Source organism: Vulpes vulpes, chromosome 10, assembly GCF_048418805.1.
Source record: "Vulpes vulpes isolate BD-2025 chromosome 10, VulVul3, whole genome shotgun sequence".
Taxonomy (NCBI): Eukaryota; Metazoa; Chordata; class Mammalia; order Carnivora; family Canidae; genus Vulpes; species Vulpes vulpes.
In genome coordinates, this window is record NC_132789.1 from 19,490,484 (window position 1) to 19,514,023 (window position 23,540).

General features: G+C 49.2%; 1 protein-coding gene and 1 long non-coding RNA gene across 4 annotated transcripts; one reads left to right on the plus strand and one right to left on the minus strand.

The window, feature by feature from the left end:
• Positions 1–2,048: 2,048 nt before the first annotated feature.
• LOC112910504 (uncharacterized) lies at positions 2,049–8,581 on the minus strand. Of its 2 annotated transcripts, none has more exons than XR_011994669.1 (3): positions 8,517–8,581; positions 3,734–7,031; positions 2,049–3,587 (listed from the first exon to the last, which is right to left on the minus strand). It is a non-coding gene; the product is annotated as an uncharacterized lncRNA (long non-coding RNA). The 2 variants fall into 2 exon arrangements; XR_003233254.2 differs by having other exon boundaries at positions 2,052–3,930; positions 6,960–7,031.
• A 100-nt stretch (positions 8,582–8,681) lies between these two features.
• Positions 8,682–23,331, plus strand: TCHP (trichoplein keratin filament binding). Of its 2 annotated transcripts, none has more exons than XM_025986636.2 (13): positions 8,682–8,872; positions 10,279–10,472; positions 11,287–11,497; positions 12,107–12,163; positions 13,883–13,951; positions 14,633–14,806; positions 15,658–15,770; positions 15,948–16,014; positions 16,965–17,137; positions 18,001–18,082; positions 20,091–20,276; positions 20,857–21,000; positions 21,980–23,331. In XM_025986636.2, exons 2-13 carry the CDS (start codon positions 10,279–10,281, stop codon positions 22,010–22,012), a joined length of 1,503 nt encoding a protein of 500 aa, XP_025842421.1. In that variant the 5' UTR covers positions 8,682–8,872; the 3' UTR covers positions 22,013–23,331. The 2 variants fall into 2 exon arrangements, with proteins under 2 accessions (XP_025842421.1, XP_025842422.1); XM_025986637.2 differs by having other exon boundaries at positions 8,730–8,872; positions 11,303–11,497.
• The last annotated feature ends 209 nt before the right edge of the window (positions 23,332–23,540 follow it).

Here is a 23,540-nt window from a genome sequence, read left to right on the forward strand (position 1 = left end):
AGGGCTCCTCTTGGGGATCCAGCTTCTCCCTCTGCCTATGTCTCTCATGAATAAATAAATAAAATCTTTATTTTTAAAAAAGATTATATTTGAGAGAGAGAGAGAGAGAGAAGCAGACTCCCCACTGAGCATGAAGCCTGACATGGGGCTCAATTCCAGGACTCGGAGACCACAACTCGAGTCAAAGGCAGACACCCAACCAACTGAGCCACCTTGGCACCTGGCAGGTTATTAATTAAAAAAAAAATAATTTCTTTCACACTGCAGTGAACACTATGGGAAAAATCCAGTGTGTCCCAAGGCCAGGCAACCTGATCTCATCAGAGAGGATCAAGGGAGGGCTTCCCAGAGAAAGGGGGCATTTACAAAACCTGAAAGATAGAGGAGTCAGAAGCGGTACAGAGCCTTCTGGGCAGAAGGAACAGCATAGCAGAAACTCTGGCCATGAGAGCTAAAGGAAAGGCCAACGAAGTTAAGTGTGGTTGGCCAAGCCAGACCATGCTGAGGTCCACTGGCTTGCTCACAGTGTGGGCTTCATGCAGAGGGAAATGGGGAGCCCAGGAAGGCTCAAGGTGAAGCAGAGAAGAGAGTTGCTCTGACCACCAGGGCACCATCCACCAATCATCCTGAACTTGGGAACTTTGGAAGTGGAAGCTCTCTGCCATCTGGGGATGGCCAGTGGGTACATGTCTAGGAAAGTCACAGAAAACGCAGGGCTGACTTTTTTTTATATATATATATTTTACTTATTTATTCATGAGAGACACACACACAGAGGCAGAGACACAGGCAAAGGGAGAAGCAAGCTCCCTGAGGGGAGCTTGATGTGGGACTCGATCCCAGGACCCCAGGATCATGCCCTGAGCTGAAGGTAGACGCTCAAGCACTGAGCCACCCAGGTGCCCTGCAAGGCTGGTTTGATGCCCCATCTCAGTAGATGTTGCCCACACTTGACAGCCCAGCAGAATGGAACCGGTGTGGGCTTTGGGGAGAGGACCCTGACTCACAATACTGGCCATAGGAGTCCTCTGCCCAACCATACTCTAAGCCTCAGTTTTCTCATCTGAAAAGTGGGGTGGTGATAACTCACAGTTCCTGGAGACACTGTGAGGAGGGAATTCACAGGGGCACTGGAGAGTACCCATTCAATTGCTGCCAAGCAGGCACCTGCTGAGTCTTCTCTGCCGAACGAGGCTACCAGCTGCTCTCACTAGATAACACTTGCTCTGCCACTTACCTACCGTGTTTGGGCAAGCCGTCCCTATCTCTGGGTCTCAGCTGCCCCTGTGGAAAGTCAGGGGTGAGCTCCACTAAGGTGGGTCAGGTTGTTCTCCAACTGCGGTCTTGGGTCCCCCAATCCCAGGGAGAACTGGGGTGGCAGTGAAGGTAGGGGCGTGGGTGGGATCCTCCAGCATTGGTTCTCTGGCTGCTATCATAGTTCAAGAATTAAACTCTGATTTTAAAAGTGAGGATCTCACACATCACATTTTTTTTTCCCCAAAAGGTATGCTGTTGGCATGTGGTGAAGGTGTGTCTTCTGAAATTTGGCCATGGTCAAGGCAACCAGCCTGAGTGATTCAAGCTCTCTTCTAGGCCCCTGCTGCACCCTTGGGGGGCAGCAGAGGTGTTTTCCCAGCAACCTCTCCTATCTGTGGGCCACGGTAAGCTGCCAACCAGCCTAGGGAAGAGGGCATTTGAATATTTTGTTTTCTGGTGTCTTTTTTAGCCAGTAACACCTCAGGCAAGGGAATACCCATGCCGGTCTGAAGTGTGATATGGGCTGTGGGAGCATTATCATTGTTATCAGCTGTTTCTACAACCTGATTTTTGTACATTAGACAACAGTCAAAACGACTCAGATGCTTGTACAACATTGTGAGTGTACTTAATGCCACTGAATTGCACACTTAAAAATGGTTGATTTTAGGGATGCCTGGGTGGCTCAGTGTTTGAGCTGCTGCCTTTGGCTCAGATCATGATCCTGGGGTCCTGGGATCAAGTCCCACATCAGGCTCCCCACAGTGAGCCTGCTTATCCCTCTGCCTGTGTCCCTCTCTCTCTCTGTGTCTCAAATAAATAAATAAATAAATAAATAAATAAATAAATAAAAATCTTAAAAAGAGGTTGATTTTATAAGTGTATTTTAATGCCCATCTCTCCAAGTGTCATATATATATATATATATATATTTATCTATTTATTTGTATATTTATATATTGCACTGTGAGTAATGCTGCTCTAGAAAAGTCTGTCATGCTTCCTGGTAACTGGAAAATTATTTAAAGCAAGAGGGTTTTAAAAAAAAAAAAGCAAGAGGGCTCTTTAGCTGATCTTCTTTTTATTTATTTATTTATTTATTATTATTATTTTTAGCTGATCTTCTAAAAAGGAATCCCATGGTATGTATATGCCATGTCTTCTTTATCCATTAATAATTCTGTACTGTACACTTAAAACTTTAAGGGGGTGGATCTCAAGTTTGGTGTATTTTTTTTTAAACATAAAATAGTAGTAATAAGAAAGACTTAGAAGCAAAAGAAAAAAAAAGGAAGAAAAAAAAAGAAAGACCAAGTGATGGGGTTGGGCCCACCACTGGTGGGTTGATGTTGCTTCTGACGTCATCATACCTCCATCAAGGAGCAGGTTCTCTCTTCCTGCCCTGTGATGATCAGTCGGCTGTGTCAGGTGGCTTCCTCTTGGTGGGATTATGGCTGCAGCAGTAGATAAGACAAAACCCAGCAACCACCCCGCACACCCAGCAGACATCCTCTGAAGTGTCATTGGTTAGAACTGGTCCCCTCCCACACACGGTTGTGGGTCCCCCTGTGGTTGGCATACACATATTGGGATTTCCTCCTGAACCACACAGAAAGGAATATATTCTACCCCAATCAGGGATGCGGCTTGACAGGGGAACTGGGGGAACTGCTAGGAGTTGATCAACTGCTGGTGTGCGATTGAGTAACAGTTTTCCAGAGCCTTCTTTTAGGGGAGGGGGAACTAAACCCAGCACTCACTGAGGCCTGTGCTACACAGAAAATTGTCAGTATGAGGACAATTGTAACACCACCAGTTATCATTTATCAAGTCCCGACGATGTGCCTGGCTCTGGGCTAAGGGCGGCTGTTAATAACAAACTCGTACTATCACCCCCATTTCACAGATGGGAAAACTAAAGCTCAGAGATATGAAATGATGGAGAGCCGCACAGAGGCTCCTTCCTTTGTGTTGGCTTGGCCTTGAAAAATAAAAGGAATACCAAAAAACAGTTATTGCCATTCCATCAGATGGATGTATTCCAGCAGGTGGAAGCAGGCTGACTACCTGAGAGCTCTGAATGGGAGGCTCTGCAACATGATTTCACTTTGCAGCTTCCTCTGCACATAGGAACAGGGTCTGATGAGTTCACCTGATTCGCAGATGGAGCATCGATGGTAATGGGAGGTCCCCCGGCCATGCACCTGAAGAGGGCGGGCTTATCTGTACAGGTTTCCCTCAGGGCGATGACCTCTACACTGGGAGGAATGAGGTAACTGTAGGTCAGGCTTGCTCAGGGGGATAAATGATGTGGTGGTGATATACCTTTCCTTTGGGTGGGGAGAGGTCAAAAACACAAACAAAAGCAGATGACATTGAATAATAGTAATTAAAAGTGTCCCCCTTTCCTCCTGTGGTGGGTGGTATAATGACCTCCAAAGATGCTCGCCTCCCAATCCCAGAAGCTATATGTTACCTTGTCTACATGGAAGAAGGGGCTCTGCAGAGGCATTAAAGTGAGAAACGCTGAATTATCCAGGTGGGTACATGAATCCTTAAAAGTGGAGAAGCTTCCTCAGCTGATGTGACTAGTGACGAATGGTCAGAGGGAGAGGCTCTGCTGTGAGCTGTGAAGATGGAGGAAGGCCAAGGAACGGGGTGCCCTTTAGAAGCCTGAAGAAGGCAAAGAAACCCGTTCTCCACTACAGCCTCAAGAGAGGAGTGCAGCCCCACTGACACCTTGAACTCAACCCCATGAGACTTCTGTCCTTCTGTCCCAGGAGTATATGAACATAAGATGTTAGTAATGGAAAAATGGGTATCAGGTAAGAGGGGACTCCCTCTACTCTCTTTGAATTTTTCTGTAAATCTCAAACTATCCTCACATAAAGTTTATTAAAAATATGGAGGAGCTTCCAGTTCAATAAATAAGTCAGGGAGATGATAAGTACCGCAAAGGGAATACAGTCAACAATATTGTAACAATTTTAGCAACAGATGGTGACCACATTCAAAGGGGTGAGCATTTTGCTATGTATACAATTCTTGGATGGCTAAGTTGTACACATGAAAATAACATGATATTGTGTATCGACCCTATTTCAAGAAAACTTTAATTAAAAAGAGGGTCACCTGGGTGGCTCAGTTGGTTAAGCTTCTGACTTTGACTCAGGTCATGATTTCCGGGTCCTGGGATTGAGCCCCATGACAGGCTCCCTGCTCAGTGGGGAGCCTGCTTCTCAGCTTCCCTCTGGTCCTTCCCCACCCTACATGGGCACGTGCTTTCTCTCTCAAATAAATAAATAAAATATTTTTAAAAAACTTTTTATTTTATTTTTTTAAGATTTTTTATTTATTCATGAGACACACAGAGAGGGAGGCAGAGGGAGAAGCAGGCTCCACGTAAGGAGCCCGATATGGGACTCAAACCCGGGAATCCAGGATCTCGCCCTGGGCCAAAGGCAGGCCACTCAGGCGGTTCCTAAAAAAACTTTTTAAATTAAGAAAATAAACTGCCCCATCCCTGACCAATTACATCAGAACCTCTGTCTTGGGGATCAAGCATCAGGATTTTAAAAAGTCTCTCTAGGTGCTTCAAACCTGTAACCGAGGTTGAGAGCCACTCATGCATTGAAAGCATCTCATAAACTCAAAAGCATGATGAAAGTGCAGGTTGTTGTGATTCACCAACCAATGTATTATCTTTAGTTACACAAGTACCACTGACCATCGTAAATTTAAAGATCTAGGGAGAGGAGGGTGCCTGGGTGGCTCAGCTGGTTAAGCATCTGCCTTTGGCTCAGGTCATGATCCCAGGGTCTTGGAATTGAGCCTCATTTTAGGGTCCCTGCTCAGAGAGGAGTCTGCTTCTCCCTCTGCCCCTCCCCTTGTTTGTGCTTGCTCGCTCGCTCTCAATAAACAAACAAACAAACAAACAAATGAATAAAAAAAACCTAGGGAGAAATAAAAATTAAAATCCCCCTGAATCCTGCCCCCTAGTGGTATCTCCATCCTCTGTTTTCCGTGAACGCCTTTTAACACTTTTTGTTCTCCTGGATATCTCCATTTTTGATTATTCCTGTTATTATCAAAACACAAAACTGGGGCTGTGATGGGCAGCCGCATACCCCCGGGGGCCTGGAGCTTCCTGTCTACTGCAGTATCCTTCATCTTTAGGGAGAGGATGGGGAGCCCAGCCCTAGTGAGAAGAGAGAAGCTGGAGGAGTGGCTGATGTTGGAATGCTGTGAACACCCAGCGTGGACCAATGTGCCTTGGCAATGCCACCTACTAAGTAAGTGAGGAAATGGCATGGCCTCCGATGCCATCACACTTCAGCCAATGGGGAACCGCTCCCATGTCGTCACGCCATGTCTCCAGCCCTGTTTTCTCCTCCTGTGCTAGGACACCCAAAGACACAGGTCCAAGAACAGCCCTCCTCACTGTGCTGGCCCAGGGCCCGGCCTGAGCGGCGTCCACCTGCCAGGGCTTCCCCTCTCCGCCCCCCGTGGGCTGTAGTCATCAACCTGTCATGAAATATTTAATATTGCTGAACTCTTTAAATGGCCCAGCTGGTCCGCATCTGCTGGCCTTTTTTAAGAGCGACACCTGCAAGTCACAAGATCCTGGAAACACAATCTGAAGAGGGAGCAGCAAGCTCTGAAGGTTGCGTGTAAATCCTGGCTTGCACAGTCCTGGCTGTGTGACCTCAAGAGAGTGTCTTGGCTTATCGAGGGTCTCAGTTTCCTCCTAGACAGAATGGAGGCAGAACTCCCAGGGGCTGGAGGAAGGCTTACGTGAGGGAATATATCCCAAAGTGTCTGGCACATGGTATTCAAATAATGTTAGTTCTGTTTTGTCTTTCTTTTTGCTTTCTTTCTATGTTATGCTTCCCCATTTCTTTAGAAGAAGAAGGGGTTCAAAAGCAGGTAATCTACTCATTTCTTCCCAACAAATATTTATGGTGAGCCTACCCTGCGCTGGATGCCCTGAGGATAGGAGGGAAGGTGGTGATCCCTGCTGAGAAGGCCCGGCCTAGGACCAGACAGGGTGAGGCTTCTACCACCTTCCTTGGGGCAAGGACACCACCCTCTGAGGCTCAGTTTAGACAACTGTAAAACAGGAATGATAAGGGGTGCCTGGGGTCACCTGGGTGGCTCAGTGGTTGGGCATCTGTCTTTGGCTGGGGTCATGATCCCGGGGTCCCAGGATCGAGTCCCACATTGGGCTCCCTGCAAGGAGCCTGCTTCTCCCTTTGCCTGTGTCTCTGCCTCTCTCTCTCTGGGTCTCTCATGAATAAATAAATAAAATCTTAAAATGAAAAAAAGAAAGGAAGAAAACAAGGCTCAGGGAACAGAGTGGACCCACTCAAAAGGCATAAAATCAGGACATAAGCCAGGTCTCCCCCTACCCAATGCACATATTTCTTTCCGCCCCCCCCCCCAACATCCACATATTTCTGAAGTTCCTACCACACTCACAGAGACCCACCAACAAGCATTTATGTATTGGGCTCTTTTGCTGGGCTGACCCCAGGGGGCTGCCTCCCTGGTCCACTGGGGACATAATATGGAAAAGTGGCCATGAGCCTGGCCAAAGGGATAGGGCCCAACAGGAGGGGCCATGCATGCCTCATGCATGGGGCAGGGCCGATCCTGGGTCAGCACAAGTGGAGTCATGGGAGATGTGAAGAAAGAGTACTTACCTGAGATGCACCAGGTACTCTGCTACCGTGTGCTCTCCAGTGAAACCTTCATTTCGTCCCATAAGGGCAACTCTAAAAAATAGCACTGCTGGTATTCTTGTTAAAAGGTAAACTGAGGCACATTAAATTTTTTTTTCAAGAGTGTACTTGGAATATATCAATTTTAACTGGGTAGTGCCAGGCCAACGTGGGTAGGAACTCTCTGCCACACACAGGACCTGGGGGAGAGCTTTTTTTTTTTTTTTTTTTTTTTTTTTATAGAGAAGAGACAAAAGCAAAGCAAGGAAATCATTTTATTGGCTACAGCTTAAGTAGTTGCTTTATTTGGGCAAGGCTAGGTGGCTGTTTGACCTCACGTTTACTTTTTTTCAGATTTGAGAGCCTTGATTCTGGTGTTGGTTTTGGTTTGCTTGCTGGGCTAGCAAGGCATCAGAGCTGCCTCATCTAATGGTCTCCGTGTTCAACTACTTGACCATTCTCTTTTCCCAGAGAGGTGAGGTGAGGTGACCTGCCCAAGACCTCTCAACTGGCTTGTGGGGGGTCGGAATAGAGGCCAAAATGTTCAAGATACTAACTATGCTGTACCCAGAAAAAAACCCAGACAGATGAAAGAGAATGAAGGGAGGAATTAAGAGAATTAAACATGAAGAATGAGAAAACAAAAGAGGATAAATGAGTGAAGTCATCTTTATGACTTTTTTTAAGGTAAGCTTAAAACAAAATTTTAAACTATGTTTTATGCCCAACATGGGGCTTGAACTCATGATCTAGACATCAGGAGTCCGCAGGTTCCCCCAAATGAGCCAAGTGCACGCCCCTTTACCACCGTTTTCATACATAAAATAATACATGTAACACATGTGAGTCCTAAAGCACCAATGAACACCCTTGTACCCACCACCAAGCTAGACAATAGTCACCAATAGCTTGTATGCACTTAGGTGACCGGTTCTTGGAACCCGGGGCACACTGAGTGCATCTGGGGGCCCGACAACCCTGACAACTGGGCAGCCTGATGGGGTCGGTCTGGAGTTTGGTTCTGGGCATCTGAATTTGTGTTTCTTGTTTAAAGGCATCTGGACTTAAAAAAAAAGAAAGCTCCATTTACTCATGAGAGACAGAGGCAGAGGGAGAAGCAGGCTCCACGCAGGGCGCCCGACGCGGGACTCGATCCCGGCACCCAGGATCACACCCCGGGCCGCAGGCAGACGCCCAACCACTGAGCCCCCAGGCGCCTCGGCAGCGGCCGGTTAAGACCTCCCCGGGGTGGGGGTCCCTGGTGGCGCAGCGGTTTAGCGCCTGCCTTTGGCCCAGGGCGTGATCCTGGAGACCCGGGATCGAATCCCACGTCGGGCTCCCGGTGCATGGAGCCTGCTTCTCCCTCTGCCTGTGTCTCTGCCTCTCTCTCGCTCTCACTGTGCGCCTATTATAAAAAATAAAAATAAATAAATAAAAAAGACCTCCCCGGGGTAATCTCCGTGTGCAGCCAGGCCCGAGACCCGCCCCAATCCTCGCCTCGATCACCACCCCCCACCCGCACCCCTCCCAGGTAACTACCAGCCTGAATTCTGCGTAGTCGTGAAGAGGATTCTTTTTGCCTTCATCCTTCCTTGGTTCTGGGACTAGCGATGTTTGGGATTGATCTCCCGCCCCACCGCGAGAGGGCGCCAGAGGAAAAAAAAAAAAACCCCAAACCAGCCTCCTTTCTCTCCGCGCGTTTGGGATCGCGCTGGAGGCAGCTTGGCCCTCGCGGCGCTCCGTCGTCGATCCGTTGCCCGGGCAACGGGCGGGGAAACCGCCGGCGTGGGTGCGGTGCGGCGCCGGGAAGGTGGCGGCGGGACGGGGCGGGCCTGGTTGGGGCATGCGCGAGCTCGGCGGGGGCACTTTTCGGAAACTCCGGGGCGCTGAGAAACGTGAGTCGGAGGGTGGGCTCGGCCGGGCGGGTGTGGGCGCCGGGACCCAGTGGCCCCGCGCGGGCGGGAACCGTGGCGGACGTCCTGGGGCCCGGCGTCCCCGCGCCGTCCCCGCGCCGTCCCCGCGCCGTCCCCGCGCCGTCCCCGCGCCCCCCGCGCCGTCCCCGCGCGCCCTGCAGCCGTCCTGCGCCCTCCCCGCACCCACCCTGCGGCTGTCCCGCGCCCCCTCCCCCGCGCGTTCCTTGCGCCCCCTGCGGCGGTCCTGCGCCCTCCCTGCGCCCTCCCTGCGCCCTCCCTGCGCCCTCCCTGCGCCTTGCTCTGCAGCTCCTTTTGTCTTAGGCGGCTGTCTTAGGGGCTGAGAGAAAGAGGCGACCCGGACCAGTCTTGTTTCTTCATTCCTGGTGCAGAGCTTTTCATGGGGGCTTTTGGGGCAGGGAAAAAATGATGCCAGTCCGCCCCAGTTTCAGGATAGACTGTAAACTGGCAGCCACAGACTGAACTTGGTCCATGAACGCACATTATTTTCTTGCAGGTCTGAGCACTGAGTTTGAGGCTTGGCCTGGACCCAGACTTCTAAGCATATTCAGCAAACATTCCATGAGCACTGCCCTAGCCAGACGCTGTGTAGGCCCTGCCCATAGGGGCAGCCCTGGGGTCAGGGAGAGGGGTGCCTGGACTGAGACTGCTGCCTGCTTTCAAGTCTCCATTGTGTCCCCGTTTTGCGTCATGACCTGGGCAACTCGATTCCTTTCTGGGTCTCAGTTTCTCCATTTCTAAGTGGAGGAATGTCACCCCCGTGCTAATCCAGAACACTTCCAGGTGTGACAGCCAGGCTGGAGCACTCCCTGGGGGTTGCCTGACCCAGGGCCTCTTGGTCCCCATGGGCAGCCTATTGACATCTACAGAGCCCAGGCCCTGGTCTGACACTGGCGTGAATTAGGTTCCCAGCCCTTTCATCTCTTCTGCTTCCTGGCTCTGTGGTCTTGGGCAAGTCACTTTACCATTTTGAACTTGAGTTTGCTCACCTGCCGAATAATGGGGTGATTTTAACAATGAAAAATATCATGTATCCCAAGAGCTTGGCACATATGTACGTTCCTGAAATCGTTATCCCTGTTACTTGGTGGAGAACATAGAAGCCCCCAAGTGCTTGGGTCAGCATTGGTTCCCTGTCTTCATCTGCAACGCCCTTGATGATGTCTGGCTCACAGCTGTGTGCAGTCCAGGCTCGTTTAAAATAATGATATGCAAATCATTTTAAAAATGCTGATGCCTGGGGGCTGGCACTAAGACTTTTCGTATCATTGGTTTGGAGTGGGGTAATTCCAGGGGGCAGCCAAGGGGTGAGGACCGCTCATTAGGGAGCTGCAGCAGGCCCATTTTCGTACCATTGCCATTCTCTTCAGATGGCACTTCCCACACTGCCCTCCTACTGGTGCACCCGGAGGCTCCTGGACCAGCAGATGGCCCGACAGCGACACCGAGAGCAGGAGGCCCGGCTTCGGCAGCAGTGGGACCAGAACAGCCGCTACTTCAGGATGTCTGATATCTGTAGCTCCAAACAGGCGGAATGGAGCTCCAAGACCTCCTACCAGCGGAGGTACCTGCTGGGACCTTGGTGGGACAAAGGCAGGAAGCCACTTGTTGGTTACGGCTTGTGGCTTTAAGAACCCCTGGCGGGGGGTGGGGAGGTGGAACATGGCTTAACAGCATGTTTTCTTGAATTTGCTGGACGGCATAGATGACTTGCATGGTGATGTTTTCTCAACTGACTATTGAAAAGGAAGATCATCATGAAATGATATGTTTGCACTGAAAAAGAGAGAAGAATAGGAAATACATGTAGAATTTGGGAGTCTCCTGGTAACCCTAGATCCCCTGAGGGAACTACAATTAACAGTCTAATATGGATCCTCCTGGGCTTTTCCCCAGTTGTGTGTGTATAAATATACATATACATGTACATCCTTTGTTGCAGAAATATGTGTAAAGATGTGAAAGTTAAAAGCATAGGCTTCAGAGTCAGACAAACCTAGATGGAAATCCTGACTGTGTCACTTGCTGTAGGAATGAGCCTCAGTTTCTTCTTCAGTGAAGTAGGGCTACAACAGGACCTCCTTTGTAGGACTTTTGATTAATAGAAAGCCATCCATGTACATAGTATCTGGTACACGGTTACTGCTCAAAGTTAGCTGGTACACGCATATATGAGACCACTGTACATTTTCTTTTCACAAAAACCAGATTCTGTTATGCATAGTGTTCTGTGACCCGCTGTCTTTGCTTTGGCTGGAAGACACTTGCCCGTGTCACCATGTCATGTCCGCCGCAGCCTCCTTTGCCACGCAGCAGAGCAGAGCATGCCATGTGTGGTTCTAGTGCGGCTGATTTAGGGAGGGCTCCCTCTCACCCAGCATGTATGCCTATCAGCGTGAGAAGATGAAGGAGGAGAAGAGGAAGCAGCTGGAAGGCAGACGGGAGAGACTCAGGCAGCTGCTGCTGGAGGAGCAGGAGCTGCTGGCCAGAGAACTCGAGGCACTGCGGTTAAGCATGGACTTGCGGGAGGGAAGAATCCGGGAGCGGCACGGCAGTCTGAAGTCGGCCCGAGAAGAGCAAAGGAAACTGGTAACTTCTAGCCCTTTAGGAGCAACAGAGCAGGAGTGTCCCCTGCCTGTCAGTGACCTGTGGGATCACGGCTGGGCACTCTGGACTGATCAGACAGCAGTTAACTGCAAAGCCAGCAGGGGGAGGTACTTGTGCTGCATTGTTCATGATGTGTGTTTTGCACAAGCCACCTCTGTTCTCTTTGGCCCCTTAAATCATTATGTCAGAGTCCTTTGTCTTCATTCCAGTCCTGTGGTCCCACAAAGGCTTGGCACTGGTGTATTTTATCTTCCAAGTAGTTGTGGGGAATGGTGAGCACCAGTCTGTGTATTTAAGCCTGCTGTATATTTTGCAACAGATCTGTCACATCTGGGACGCATCTGTAGCATCAGATCTTGGCACCCTTCCATCACTATTGTGGGAGTCATTTGTCAAGGCTGTCTGGTTCCACTCTGGTGTCTCCCAGAGCGGGGGGTGTAAGGCAGGCAGGAGGTCTGAAGGGCAGGTGCAGTGATGGCGTGCCAGTGGAGGGGCTTTCAGCCTGAGCTGACTTCCACTGGGAGTTATCCAAAATATGAATGGATTTGAAAAGTGACATCAGGCTTCCCTCTTTGTGTGTTTTCTTGACAGATTGCTGAACAACTTTTGTATGAACACTGGAAGAAGAACAACCCCAGACTTCGAGAGGTGAAAATCTTTGATTTGCCTAAGTAGATGAAATCATGTTTCCCTTCTTGTTTTTTTAAGCTGGCATCTCTTGCTGGGGTGAAACAAGAGAGAACACCCCAGCCACCTGAAAAATGTACCATACAGATCTGGTTTGTTTAGTGTTCAGCCAACACTTACTGAACATTTGCCGTATGGTCCACCACCTGGGCATGTGGAGATTAGATAGGGCCCCACTCTTCGGGAGCTTGTGTCCAGTGCAGGTTGCAGTGGGCTGGGCAGGCCCAGAAAGCTGGGCATCAGGACAGTGCCCCCAACTCAGTGGGGGGTTAGAGAGGCATCTCAGAGGAGTTGCTGGGGTGGAGGAGTTTGGAAGGACATGGGCATTAACTTGATGGTGTCGAGGTGAGGAAAGGACATTCCAGCTTGAGGCAGCTGAGCAAGGATCAGGTCTGAGAGAGTCCAGGGAGCAACAGTGGCTGGGGTGTTGTGCCATCAGAGAGGGAGGGGCTGTTGCAGGATTGAGGCTAGTGAGGCAGGCAGGCCCAGACTTGCCAGCCTTGTGTGACCTCCTGGAAGCACTGAGGAGCCACCTGGATAGTTTTAAGTAGGGTATAGCGGGATTCCAGCTACCTTTCAAGGGGGAGTGGCTTTGGCAGCAGTGTCGAGGTGGACAGGAGGGGATGAGGCCAGGGCAGTGGTAGTGGAGGCCAGAATGGGGTGGCAGGAGAAAGGAGGGCAATGCGCAAGACCTGGGGGCAAGGGAGGGCATCCTTCCACAGAGACTGGCCTAGGGGAAGATGATCCGTGATGATGTCAATAATTTATTTCAACTCAAACTTTGTATCTCTGTTTGGTGGTGTGCGTTTATTTATTCGTAATTATATTTAGAAATTGCTAGTCACTAAGTAATGGAGCAATTTGGTGCTTTTGAGTCTTGAGCAGCTAGCATTCAGACTTTCCCTGGCCATTTGAGGGTTTAGGTGGGTGCTCCAAAGTCTTTTACTCAGAAATGTTTATTTAGGACGCTTAATTAAATGTTAGAAATTAAAAATTTTTATAAATGATTTCCCAAACAAAAGCTTTTAGACAGTGCTACAATTCATTTTCTGATCCAAAAGATTCTCTAAACCCAAATCTCTTCCTTTTTTTTTTTTTTTTTAAATGGGAGGCTTGAACTCAGGACCCTAAAATCATGACCTGAGCTAAGATCAAGAGTTGGATACTTAACTGACTGAGCCACCCAGGCATCCCCCCAAATATCTTAACCCCAGAAGTGTTGCATCATTGCTACAGGGAACACATGTTTATGCAACTCTGCCTTGCAGAGGGAGTTCTGAGTAGACAGGTACAAGGCAGCGTCTGTGCCTCAGTCAGCTCTTGCTGACTGGGGCCTGGCATGCTTTGGAGCAGGCAGGGGTGGCCTTTCTGATTGTATTTCCATTTCAGTGTACACTGACCTGCTCCTGCTCAACCCCAGGGGTGCCGGGAGAAAAGTTTGTGTTCCTTTGTTACAGCACTTAAGATTAGTTTAGAACTGCCTGGTCTTTTGGTTTACTGTCTGGCATTCAGACTGTATATATGTTGGGGTCACCTTGTGCTCCCCTGTAAGACCCCTCCGCCTGTTCCCATGCCTAGGGAACTTACGGTCACTGCCATTGTGTGGCACTGCGCTGTGCAGTGTGCATCTGTCAGATGAACCAGTGAGGAAGTTAATCTTCTCTGCCTTCTCACCCTCAGATTGAATCAGCCCTTCACAAGGAGCATGTGATAAACTCCTGGAAAATGCAGAAAGAAGAAAAAAAACAGGTGTGGTATATGGCTCTGGACATAGTCCTGCGTGCTGTGGTCGGAGTGCCACGTCTCCATGGTTTTGAAGTCTTCTTGTTTTTGATGTTAATGACGCCAGTCCAGGAATAGACTTTATCTCAGCTTACGTAACATGCTAAAGCTGAACAGCGCTTGCTCTTACACGTATGGAATCCTTTGTGATCGTTCTCGGGGCAAAGTAACACCAGGTGACCATTCCACTGGCGGGAATGTGCATCTTAAAGGTTGCTGTTGTTGCTGGCAGTCTCTTTTGATGTAGTTTGCATCATAAACTCTCAGCCTTGGCCCACAGCAGCACCTCTGGGGACAAAAGTCCACACCTGCGTAGAGCTGCAGCATTGCCTCTGAGTTGATTTTGGAGAGTATTTTGCTGACTTTTGGAAGGAGCAGGAACCCTGGCCTTTTTAACCCCTCTGTTGTGCCGGGCACTGTGTTGAGTAATTTCCCCAGCGTCGTCTCTGAGGGAAGCATCACTCCCATGGTTCCCACCGTGAGAGCAGAGCCCAGGAAGATGCACCCTTGGCCAGGGTCACACTGCTGCTAAGTGGCATGACCCACTCTGGCGTAGATATGTCCAAATGAGGAACAGTGGCGGGGAACTGGGTCTGTGCTGGCCTTATTACAGATACTGATCTCCTGCGTTCTTTTGGGTCCATGTAGCAAGAAGCCACTAAAGAGGAAGAGAACAAACGGTCTGAAAATGAGTATGAACGGGCCCGAAGGGAAGCACTGGAGCGGATGAAAGCGGAGGAGGAGAGGAGGCAGTTGGAGGGCAAACTCCAGGCTGAGGCGCTGCTCCAGCAGATGGAGGAGCTGAAGCTGAAGGAGAAGGAGGTGAGGGCATGGCCCTGGCCACACAGCCGCCTCTACTGCAGCCATCTGTCATTATAAAACAGGCATTTCAAAAACTGCTGAATAGGTCCTGTTGAGGGACTAGGGGATGATTCTAGGTTCTCTCTTCTGACATGTATTCCCAGCTGTGGCTTTTCCATCCTCCTGGGTTTTAGGCCCAGATTCTAGAATGTTCACGATGTAGAGAGAATACCTATTCTCTCCTAGGTGTGTTTTGAGAGCGGCTGTGTGAGTGCCTTCTTAGAACTTGGATTTTCCAAGGTATTAAGTAGACTTGACTTAGTCTGATGTTCTAGCACATAGCTACAGCTCTCCCCAGCTGGCAGGTGTGGGATCTCAAGGCATAAACTGTGAGGATCTTTGGTTCCCGAGGCCATTCTGAAAATAGTGTGCACTTTCCCTGAGCTAGAATCCTGGGCTGGATCTTCCCATTTGGATGAGGGAAGCCTATCCCTCCTCAAGCCCAAATGATTCAGGAACCAGGTCCTGAATGTGCCCACTCTTTGCTCGATAGTGAGCCAGGCCCACAGCCCTGGCCCTCATGGCAGGAGCCGTGTCAGTTGGGGAGACAGGTTAAGTTATAGTAAGGTGTGGATGAGTGCAGGGTCCTGTGGGAGCATGGAGCATGGGTCTCATCCTTGTCCACAGGCTCAGGAAAGGCTCTTGTAGGAAATGAGTGAGACGGGGCTCAGAGCCCAGATGTGGGTGGGGGTTCTACTCACCCTTGGCCAGGCCAGCCCTGTTGGTTTGTGTCTGCTGAAAATGCAGATGAAGAACGAAGGGAGCTGTGATTCTGATGACCTTAATTGGGGTTACTGTCATCGTCACCACAGGCCACCAAACTGAAGAAGGAGCAGGAGAATTTGCTGAAGCAGCGGTGGGAGCTGGAGAGGCTGGAGGAAGAGAGGAAGCAAGTGGCAGCCTTCCGGCAGAAGGCGGAGCTAGGGTATGTGTGAGAAGGGCCCCGGACGGCTGGCCTGGCCTGGCGGGAGAGCCTGTCACTTTGCCAGTCTTGCGTGGGTGTCCCAAACCAGAAAGGATACAGTTTGTAGGAAGTAGTTGTCTGACCTCTGTTAATTGTTTATAAGACACTGAAGGCAGCACCTATTTTGCTCATTTCTAGACGCTTCCTGCGACATCAGTATAATGTGCAACTCAATAGGCGTACACAGCAGATCCAAGAGGAACTGGTGAGTCTAAGTCAGCCTGGCATTTCTTTCACCCTTTTTGGAAGAAAATGGTTTTCATTGCTCAGTAGCTGAGTGTGTCCTCATAATAAAACACCAGGGGAGATTCCGCCTTCACCAGCCCTGCAATCCCTGCCCCTCCCCAGCAGTGTCTGCGTCGGTATCCTTCTAGATATATTTACACGATGCAGAGGGAAGTGGTGAAGCTCTTTAAAAATTAAAGCGGCGTTCCTCATGATGTTTACCTAACAGTAAACCTCAAACACTGGGCGTGAGCTTGTTCTTTTTTACTAGCTGCTTGGTATTCCTGTTACGTACGTCTGTGACTTGCTAGTGACACAGGAACAGGGAGAGTGAATGAGCAAACCCATTTGCCTCCATCCTTGCCCGCTACATCAGAGTGGCCTGGGTGTGGCACTGCCATTGCTGGTGCCGGCACACAGCTCTTCCCGAGGATGTCTTTCCCATCTCAGGAGCCCCCCAGAATTCCCTCATTCCTTACAGCACCCCACTGTAGAGATGTGCATAACAGCTGGTTTCCTACTATTGTGTGTTTGGGTCATTTTGGGGTTTTCCTCTTACAGAATAGCTGCAGTGAGCATATTGTGCACATGTCTTTGTGCCTTCGGGTGTCCAGTCTGTGCTCGCAGAAGTGAGACTGCTGCCCAATTATGTTCTCAGAAACTGCTACCAGGCATGTCCACAGGCAGGGGCACATGTGGCAGATGGGTCTCCCTTGGCAGAGTAAAGCCCCTGGGCCTCTCCTGTGTTGTTTTTAACCATACCTAAGTGGTTATACCCTGAATCTTCCCATCTCTGTCTTGAGAACCTTTGGAAGCATCACAAATGTCTGCTCTTAGGGCTGAGTGCAGAAAGGAGGGGCTGTGGGAGTGGGGCTAGGGGTGCAGACAGGCTCGCAACGTGCCCACTATGCTTCCTCCTCCACCCTTCAGGAGGCGGACAAACGTATCCTGCAGGCGCTCATTGAGAAGGACGATGAGAACCAGCGCATGCACTTGGCCAGGCGGGAGCAGGCCCTGGCTGATGCGGCCTGGATGAAGCAGGTCATTGAAGAGCAGCTGCAGCTGGAGAGGGAGCGGGAGGCAGAGCTGCAGCTGCTGTTGAGGTGAGAGGTGGCACCTGTGTGGGCCTGACACTCCTGGCCTCTGCTCTGGTCCCTCACCTCCCCACGGGGCACCCAGAGGGTCTCCCGTTGTTACTAAAACATCTGTCTGTCGGACCTGGCTTGTCGGGGAGGTTTCCCTGAAGTTATTTAAGGTAGAAATCATTAGGGTTTGTTTTGTTTATTTATTTGTTTATTTATTTATTTATTTTTTTTGTGTGTGTTTATTTATTTTTAGAGTCATTAGGGTTTAGAGTAAGGATCTGTTCATTTAAAATCTTAGAAATTTAAAGCAAATTGTTATAAATTGTGGAGATGCTGAATGCTTTTTAGGTCTATCATAAATGGTTCTGCATCCTAAAAATTAATCTGGTAGATTGAAATAATCAAATAATAGGTAACATTTGTTGAGCACTGATTGTGGGTCAGACACTAGGCAAAGCACTTTCCCATCCTCATCTTATGAATCCTGACATCCAGCCGAGTGGTAGGTACTCAGGTCACCAGGACTCGAGGAGGGCGAGCCAGCAGTGACCCCAGGGGCAGGGCGACAGAGTTCAGTCAGGACTCCTCTCCACCTTCAGGGTCCTGACAGCTTCAGTTGCCTTGGTGTCTGAATGGCCTGGGAGCAGGTCATCGCAGCTGCATTTTGTAAGGAGGTGGGAGCAAACTCAGGCACCCTAAAGCCCTTACTATGGGAGTACTCCCAGGGAGCTTATCCGTAGTTCGTCACCTGTCAACAGTTTGGGTGCAGAAACTGGTCTGAAGGTGGCCCCATGGAAGACGTGTGTACCTGCTGGTCCTTTAGTTGCTCTCTGCTCCCAGTGGTGGCAGGGAGCCTGCTGTCATCTGCTCTGTGTTCCCAGGGAGGAGGCCAAGGAGATGTGGGAAAAGAGAGAGGCGGAGTGGGCCCGGGAGAGGAGCGCACGAGACAGACTGATGAGTGAGGTAATCCCGGCTGTGAGCTTGGACTGACCCTGCTAAATGTTCCGGAACACCGGCCTTGCTGGTTATCTTAAAGAGGCTTTTAATGTCATTATGAAAGAAATATCAACTTATCAGAAAAAGATTCCTAAGTACAGGAAGTAAAAACTGAATTACCCAGACTCATCTACACTGACTCTACTGTCATCAGTAATTGATTTCATTCGACTCTTCCTGTTTCTGTGCATTCCCTGTTATACTGTGCAATTTGATTTCAAACCTTCTAACATATTTTTACATCTTCCTGTTAGATATCTTGATATCTGCATACTGTGTCATGTGGGTATACTGTAGTTTGTGCTCTACTTCCCTCTTGTGGGTATTCTTTTTTTCTAATTTTGAGGCATTACATGAAACATTGCAGGGGCATCTGGGTGGCTCAGTCAGTTAAGCGCCTGCCTTTGGCTTAGGTCATGATCCCAGGGTCCTGGGATTGAGCCTTGTGTTGGGCTCCCTGCTCAGCTAGGATCTGCTTCTACCTCTCCCCCAGCTTGTGCTTGCTTTCTCTCTGTCAAATCTTAAAATCTTAAAATCTTAAAAAAAGAAAAAAGAAACATTGTAGTGAATGTCTTGATGCATAAGGCTTTCCATTTTCCATGTTTAGGATTTTTTTTTTCTTGGGGTGCATACCAGAAGTGGATTCATGGAGGAATGTAACTATTTTCTTTATCAGGACTTAAGTAAGTCATATGCATAAGGTATATCCCATTTAGAAAGAAATCTTTTAGGGGCTCCTGGCTGGCTCAGTTGGTGGAGCATGTTCCTCTTAATCCCGGGGTCATGAATTTGAGCCCCACAATGTGGGTAGAGATTACTTAATAAAAAAAAAAAAATTTCTTAAAGGAAATCTTTTAGAAAAAAGCCTTCATTATCCATGTATTGAAAGTTAAAGTGGGGACACCTGGGTGGTTCAGTCGTTGAACATCTGCCTTTGGCTCAGGTCATGATCCCAGGATCCTGGGATCGAGTCCTGTATCAGGCTCCTGTAGGGAGCCTGCTTCTCCCTCTGCCTGTGTCTCTGCCTCTCTCTCTCTCTCTTTCTCTGTCATGAATAAATATGTAAAATCTTTAAAAAAAAAAAAAAAGATTTTACGTATTTATTCATGAGAGACACAAAGAGAGAGGCAGAGACACGGGCAGAGGGAGAAGCAGGCTCCACGCAGGGAGCCTGATGGGGGACGCGATCCCGGGTCTCCAGGATCTGGCCCTGGGCTTAAGGCGGTGCTAAACCGCTGGGCCACTGGGGCTGCCCAATACATAAAATCTTAAAAAAAAAAAAAAAAAAAGTTAAACTGATTTAAAATGGAAATTATATTTTGTGCATGTTATTTTGGAATTCATGGGAAGTTGGGTTCCCAGTAGCGCTTTCCTGCTTTTGTGGATATTGATACTCTCCAGCACCTTTTGATTTTGCCTATTCAAAATGTTTCTCCTTGTGGCCATTTTACATATCCCCTCCAGGGAGCATAATTGTGGGCTGTGGCAGGTGGCTTCCCACAGTTCCCGGTTCTTGAGGCCTGACCATGCCCTGAGGTAGTCCTGTGCTGTGGCCAGGTCTCAAACCCAGAAGGTGTCTGCTACTCTGAGCAATAGATTTAAATCCAAAGGGTTGAGGGGATGACCCAGACTCTGTCTCTGGTCATCTGCATAGCTTGTGGTTTCTTTTTCCAGAACTGATGGGAAGTGAGACTCACAACCTTGTTTCTGCCCTGGGGAGGGGGCTCCATCCCCTCCTCTGACCTTGTAGGCACCCAGCCGCCTCTCCCAAATGCATAGTCTGTGTGTGTTTTGTGTGTGGCAAGGATGGGTAGGAAGTGGGGCTGACACTGCATGGGCCAGTCCTGTGGTCTGGACTCGCCTTCCTCTGGCATATTCAGGCCTGAAGCTGAGGACAAGGCTGGGTCTTGGGGCAGCCATGGTTACCTATGAGTGTCACACTGAAATCTGCCCTTTGCTTTCCTGCTGCGCGTAGGTTCTGACAGGGAGACAACAACAAATACAAGAAAAGCTTGAAGAAAACCGACGGGCACAAGAGGAGTCCCTGAGACACAGGGAACAGCTTATTCAAAATCTTGAGGAGGCAAGAGAGTCAGCTCGTCGTGAGAAAGAGAAGAGTGAGGAACTGAAATCGGCCAGGAAACAGGAGCTTGAGGCCCAGGTGGGCTCAGCCAGAGGGCAGGTGGGGTGGGAGGAGGCAGCTTCGGCAAAGGCCACAGCAGGCCTTGCTATGGCCCTATTCCCCACCGAGGCACTGGAGGCCGAGACCCTTGACTTATTTCTGCAGCCTATCACTAGGACCTTGTTCTGAGAAACCCACATTTGTGAGCTCAGTGCACCCTTTTTTCTTTCCAGCTGAAACCCTGACCCTCCTAATTAGCTCCAGCTCCACTCCAGGTCCCCCATCTCTATAGGAGCAAGGCTGTCATGCCTAGCCAGCATGTTTCTTTCCAACCTTGCATCTGCATGCCTTTGGTTCCCTGGGCCACAGTTCCTATTTATTCAGTTTGGTACTTGATAGGGAGCACAAAATATTCTTCCAACCATTTGGGCGCACCTGGAGCTTTTACACGCAGCCTTTCCAGTCTCATAAATGCCCTTACCTCTTCTGGCGCTTGCTGTCACTGTTCCGTAGCTGGGATTCTCCAGCCAGCGGAGATCCACAGGTTTTCCCTCCTGACCCGAGGCAGGGCTCTGCCCCCAGAAGCTTGGTCCTGGATGACTGTGCTCTTGGTGGCCAGGTTGCAGAGCGCCAGCTGCAGGCATGGGAGGAGGACCAGCAGCAGGAGGAAGAGGAAGAGGAAGCGAGGCAGGCAGAGCAGCTCACCGACGCCCTGCTGCAGGAGGAGGCGAAGATGATGGCCGAGCGGGGCTACCGGCCCCAGGTAGGGAGTCTGCAGGTGATGGGCCCCTGCTGTCCCGGGCCTGTTCGTCACCCTGTGCACGGGGGGGAGGTGAAGGAGCAGCGGTGCTAGGTCCTGGCTGTGTAGACAGTGGCATCCAGGTGACAGCAGCCTGGTTTCCCTCCTCACAGCAACTCTGTGTGCCCCTTCCCCACTTGTCAATCCTCTTTTCTCCTTTCGTCCTTCCCTGTTTCTCAGAGTACTTGAGTGACCCCTGTGCAGGACCACACCGGGCACACAGAGAAGCAAAGGCTGTCACCGTGCTCCTAGGGAGCTGATAACTATAGCCCCTGGGAACTGAGGGATGGCCCAACAGGCACATCACCTCTGCTGCTCCTGCACCAGGGCCGCTCTGGCCACCCCGGTGCTCTAAAATGCTGCAACAATGCAAAGAGGCTGGCTCCTCTGTAGGCAGGTATCTCTGGGAAGCCATTGAGGCAGGTGAAGCAGGTGTTATACGGACTGCAGAACCGTTTTGTCCTGACTGGCTGGGGCCCTTGAGGTTCAGGGAACAGCATGTTCTCAATGGACCATGGATCAGTGAGTGCCTTGGGACCAGGCTTTCACACAGTGAAATGTGGAAATGTCACTAAAAAAGGTAATACGGCCACCTGTGTGGCTCAGTTTGTTAAGCATCTGCCTTCAGTTCAGGTCATGATACCAGGGAGCCACATGTCTGGCTCCCTGCTCAGCGGGGGAAGTCTGCTTCTCCCTCTCCTGCTCCCCCCACTTCTGTGCTTGTGCTTTCTCTCTCTCTCTCTCTCAAATAAATGAATAAAATCTTTTTAAAAATAAAAAAGTTAATGAAGTGCTCAATTCTGGCTTAGGGTCAAAATTTTATCACTGGTAAATGAAAACAGCCATTTCTAGTGCACTTTAGCTCTTATTTAGGTTGGGATTAGTCCCCAGTGCTCCAGACACTGCTGATCTGATCAGACTTGTATTTTCTTTCTTTCCTCAGCCCTACGGACATCCCAGAATTGCTTGGAACTGACTTCGTTGGTACCATAAGCACAGAGAGCAGGGACCCTGAGGCTTTTGATGCGCAGGTGCCTGATGGTTGTACAGTGTTCTGTTTGAGTGTTTGGGTCACTGCAAAACAGTTCAGTGAGCCTATTTGGGTCCATAGTTAAACGGAGCAAGGGTCACACCAGACTAAGGTGGTGTGGATAGGCAGCATCCAGCAGGAGGCTGTTTCCTGCCTTTTGTGTCCAAGGTGGGTCTCTTCCAGTCACACGACAGTGCTGTCGCCTAGTCCCATGATAGACTTAGAAAGTCAGACTCCACATCCCAGCTAGGAGCTGTGGAGTGTGTCCTGTGACAGGATATATTTTTCCTGTTGCCTCATGCCAATTGTCAGCCTCCAGTGAAGACTCCCGCTGGAGAGATGAAGGAAGTTTCTCAGTTTTTAAACTTGCCATTTAAATTTCACTGTTCTGTTGAGAACAAATTGGTAAGCCTTGGTGCACTTTATTTTAGAGTTTATCAATTTAGTGGTCCCAAAAGGATCACGTCTTGTTTTCTGGAAGAAAAAACTATGAACTCTGAGACAGGCTGATGTGCTCCATGAGTGCTTTCCGGAAAGGCAGCAAGAAATAGGTCTTTCCTCTTCAGGAATCATTTGATAGAATTTCCATAGATCACCCTGTGTGAGGTGATCCCAACATGTATGTTACTAAATCCCAGAAGGGGGCCTCAAAAGGCCACCTGGGTGGCTAACCTTTGGCATGACACTTTTTTTTTTTTGGCATAACACTTTGGACCTCTTGTGTCTTGTGAAGGTCTCAGCGCCATGCAGCCTTCTGGGATGTGTGTGCCCTGAGCCTGAAGGAAGTAGATTGTACTCAGCCAGATTGGCTAGAACTTGCTCTTCCCACTGTGACACAGTTCTAGATTAATCTCTGCAAGGAGTACAAGTTCCCTGCAGCAATAATCATATTTTTATGACTTGTATTTTTTTTTCCAGATTCTTCCTCTGAGACTTCAGTTTTCATTATATTGTATTTAAGGTTGCACATCTCAGTAAATTACAGCTAATTAAAGGGCTATGTGCCAGGTTATTAAAAACCAGAGTTTATTAAAAAAAAAGTCCAGAGTGTAATGGGCTGCATTGCCTTCCACATACATTGTGCACTATAAAAACAAATGGAGCAGCAAACTGTATCCTTAATCTGTTTTTCTTTTTTTTGTCTTGAATTTCTTTGGATATGATCCCCTGAGCACCACTTCCATCACTTCCATTATGCTTGCTCCTATATGCTTCCCCATTTCAAATGTTCATTTATTGTGAAATAAAGTTCTAGTGTGAAGGGATTGCTTTCTAAGCTTTGTTACTGTTGCTTTTAGTAATTGTTGCAAAGTGGGCTGCATAGAATGAAAGATTTTTACTCTCCTACAGCTTTGTTTATTTCCTAGGACTGCTCACATTTTCTAGGTTATAGTCATTTTTCTTGTAGAAGTGCTGTTGTCTCCCCTCTAATTTTCACTGGATCGTCTTCTAAGTAAACCATAGGGAATTATTG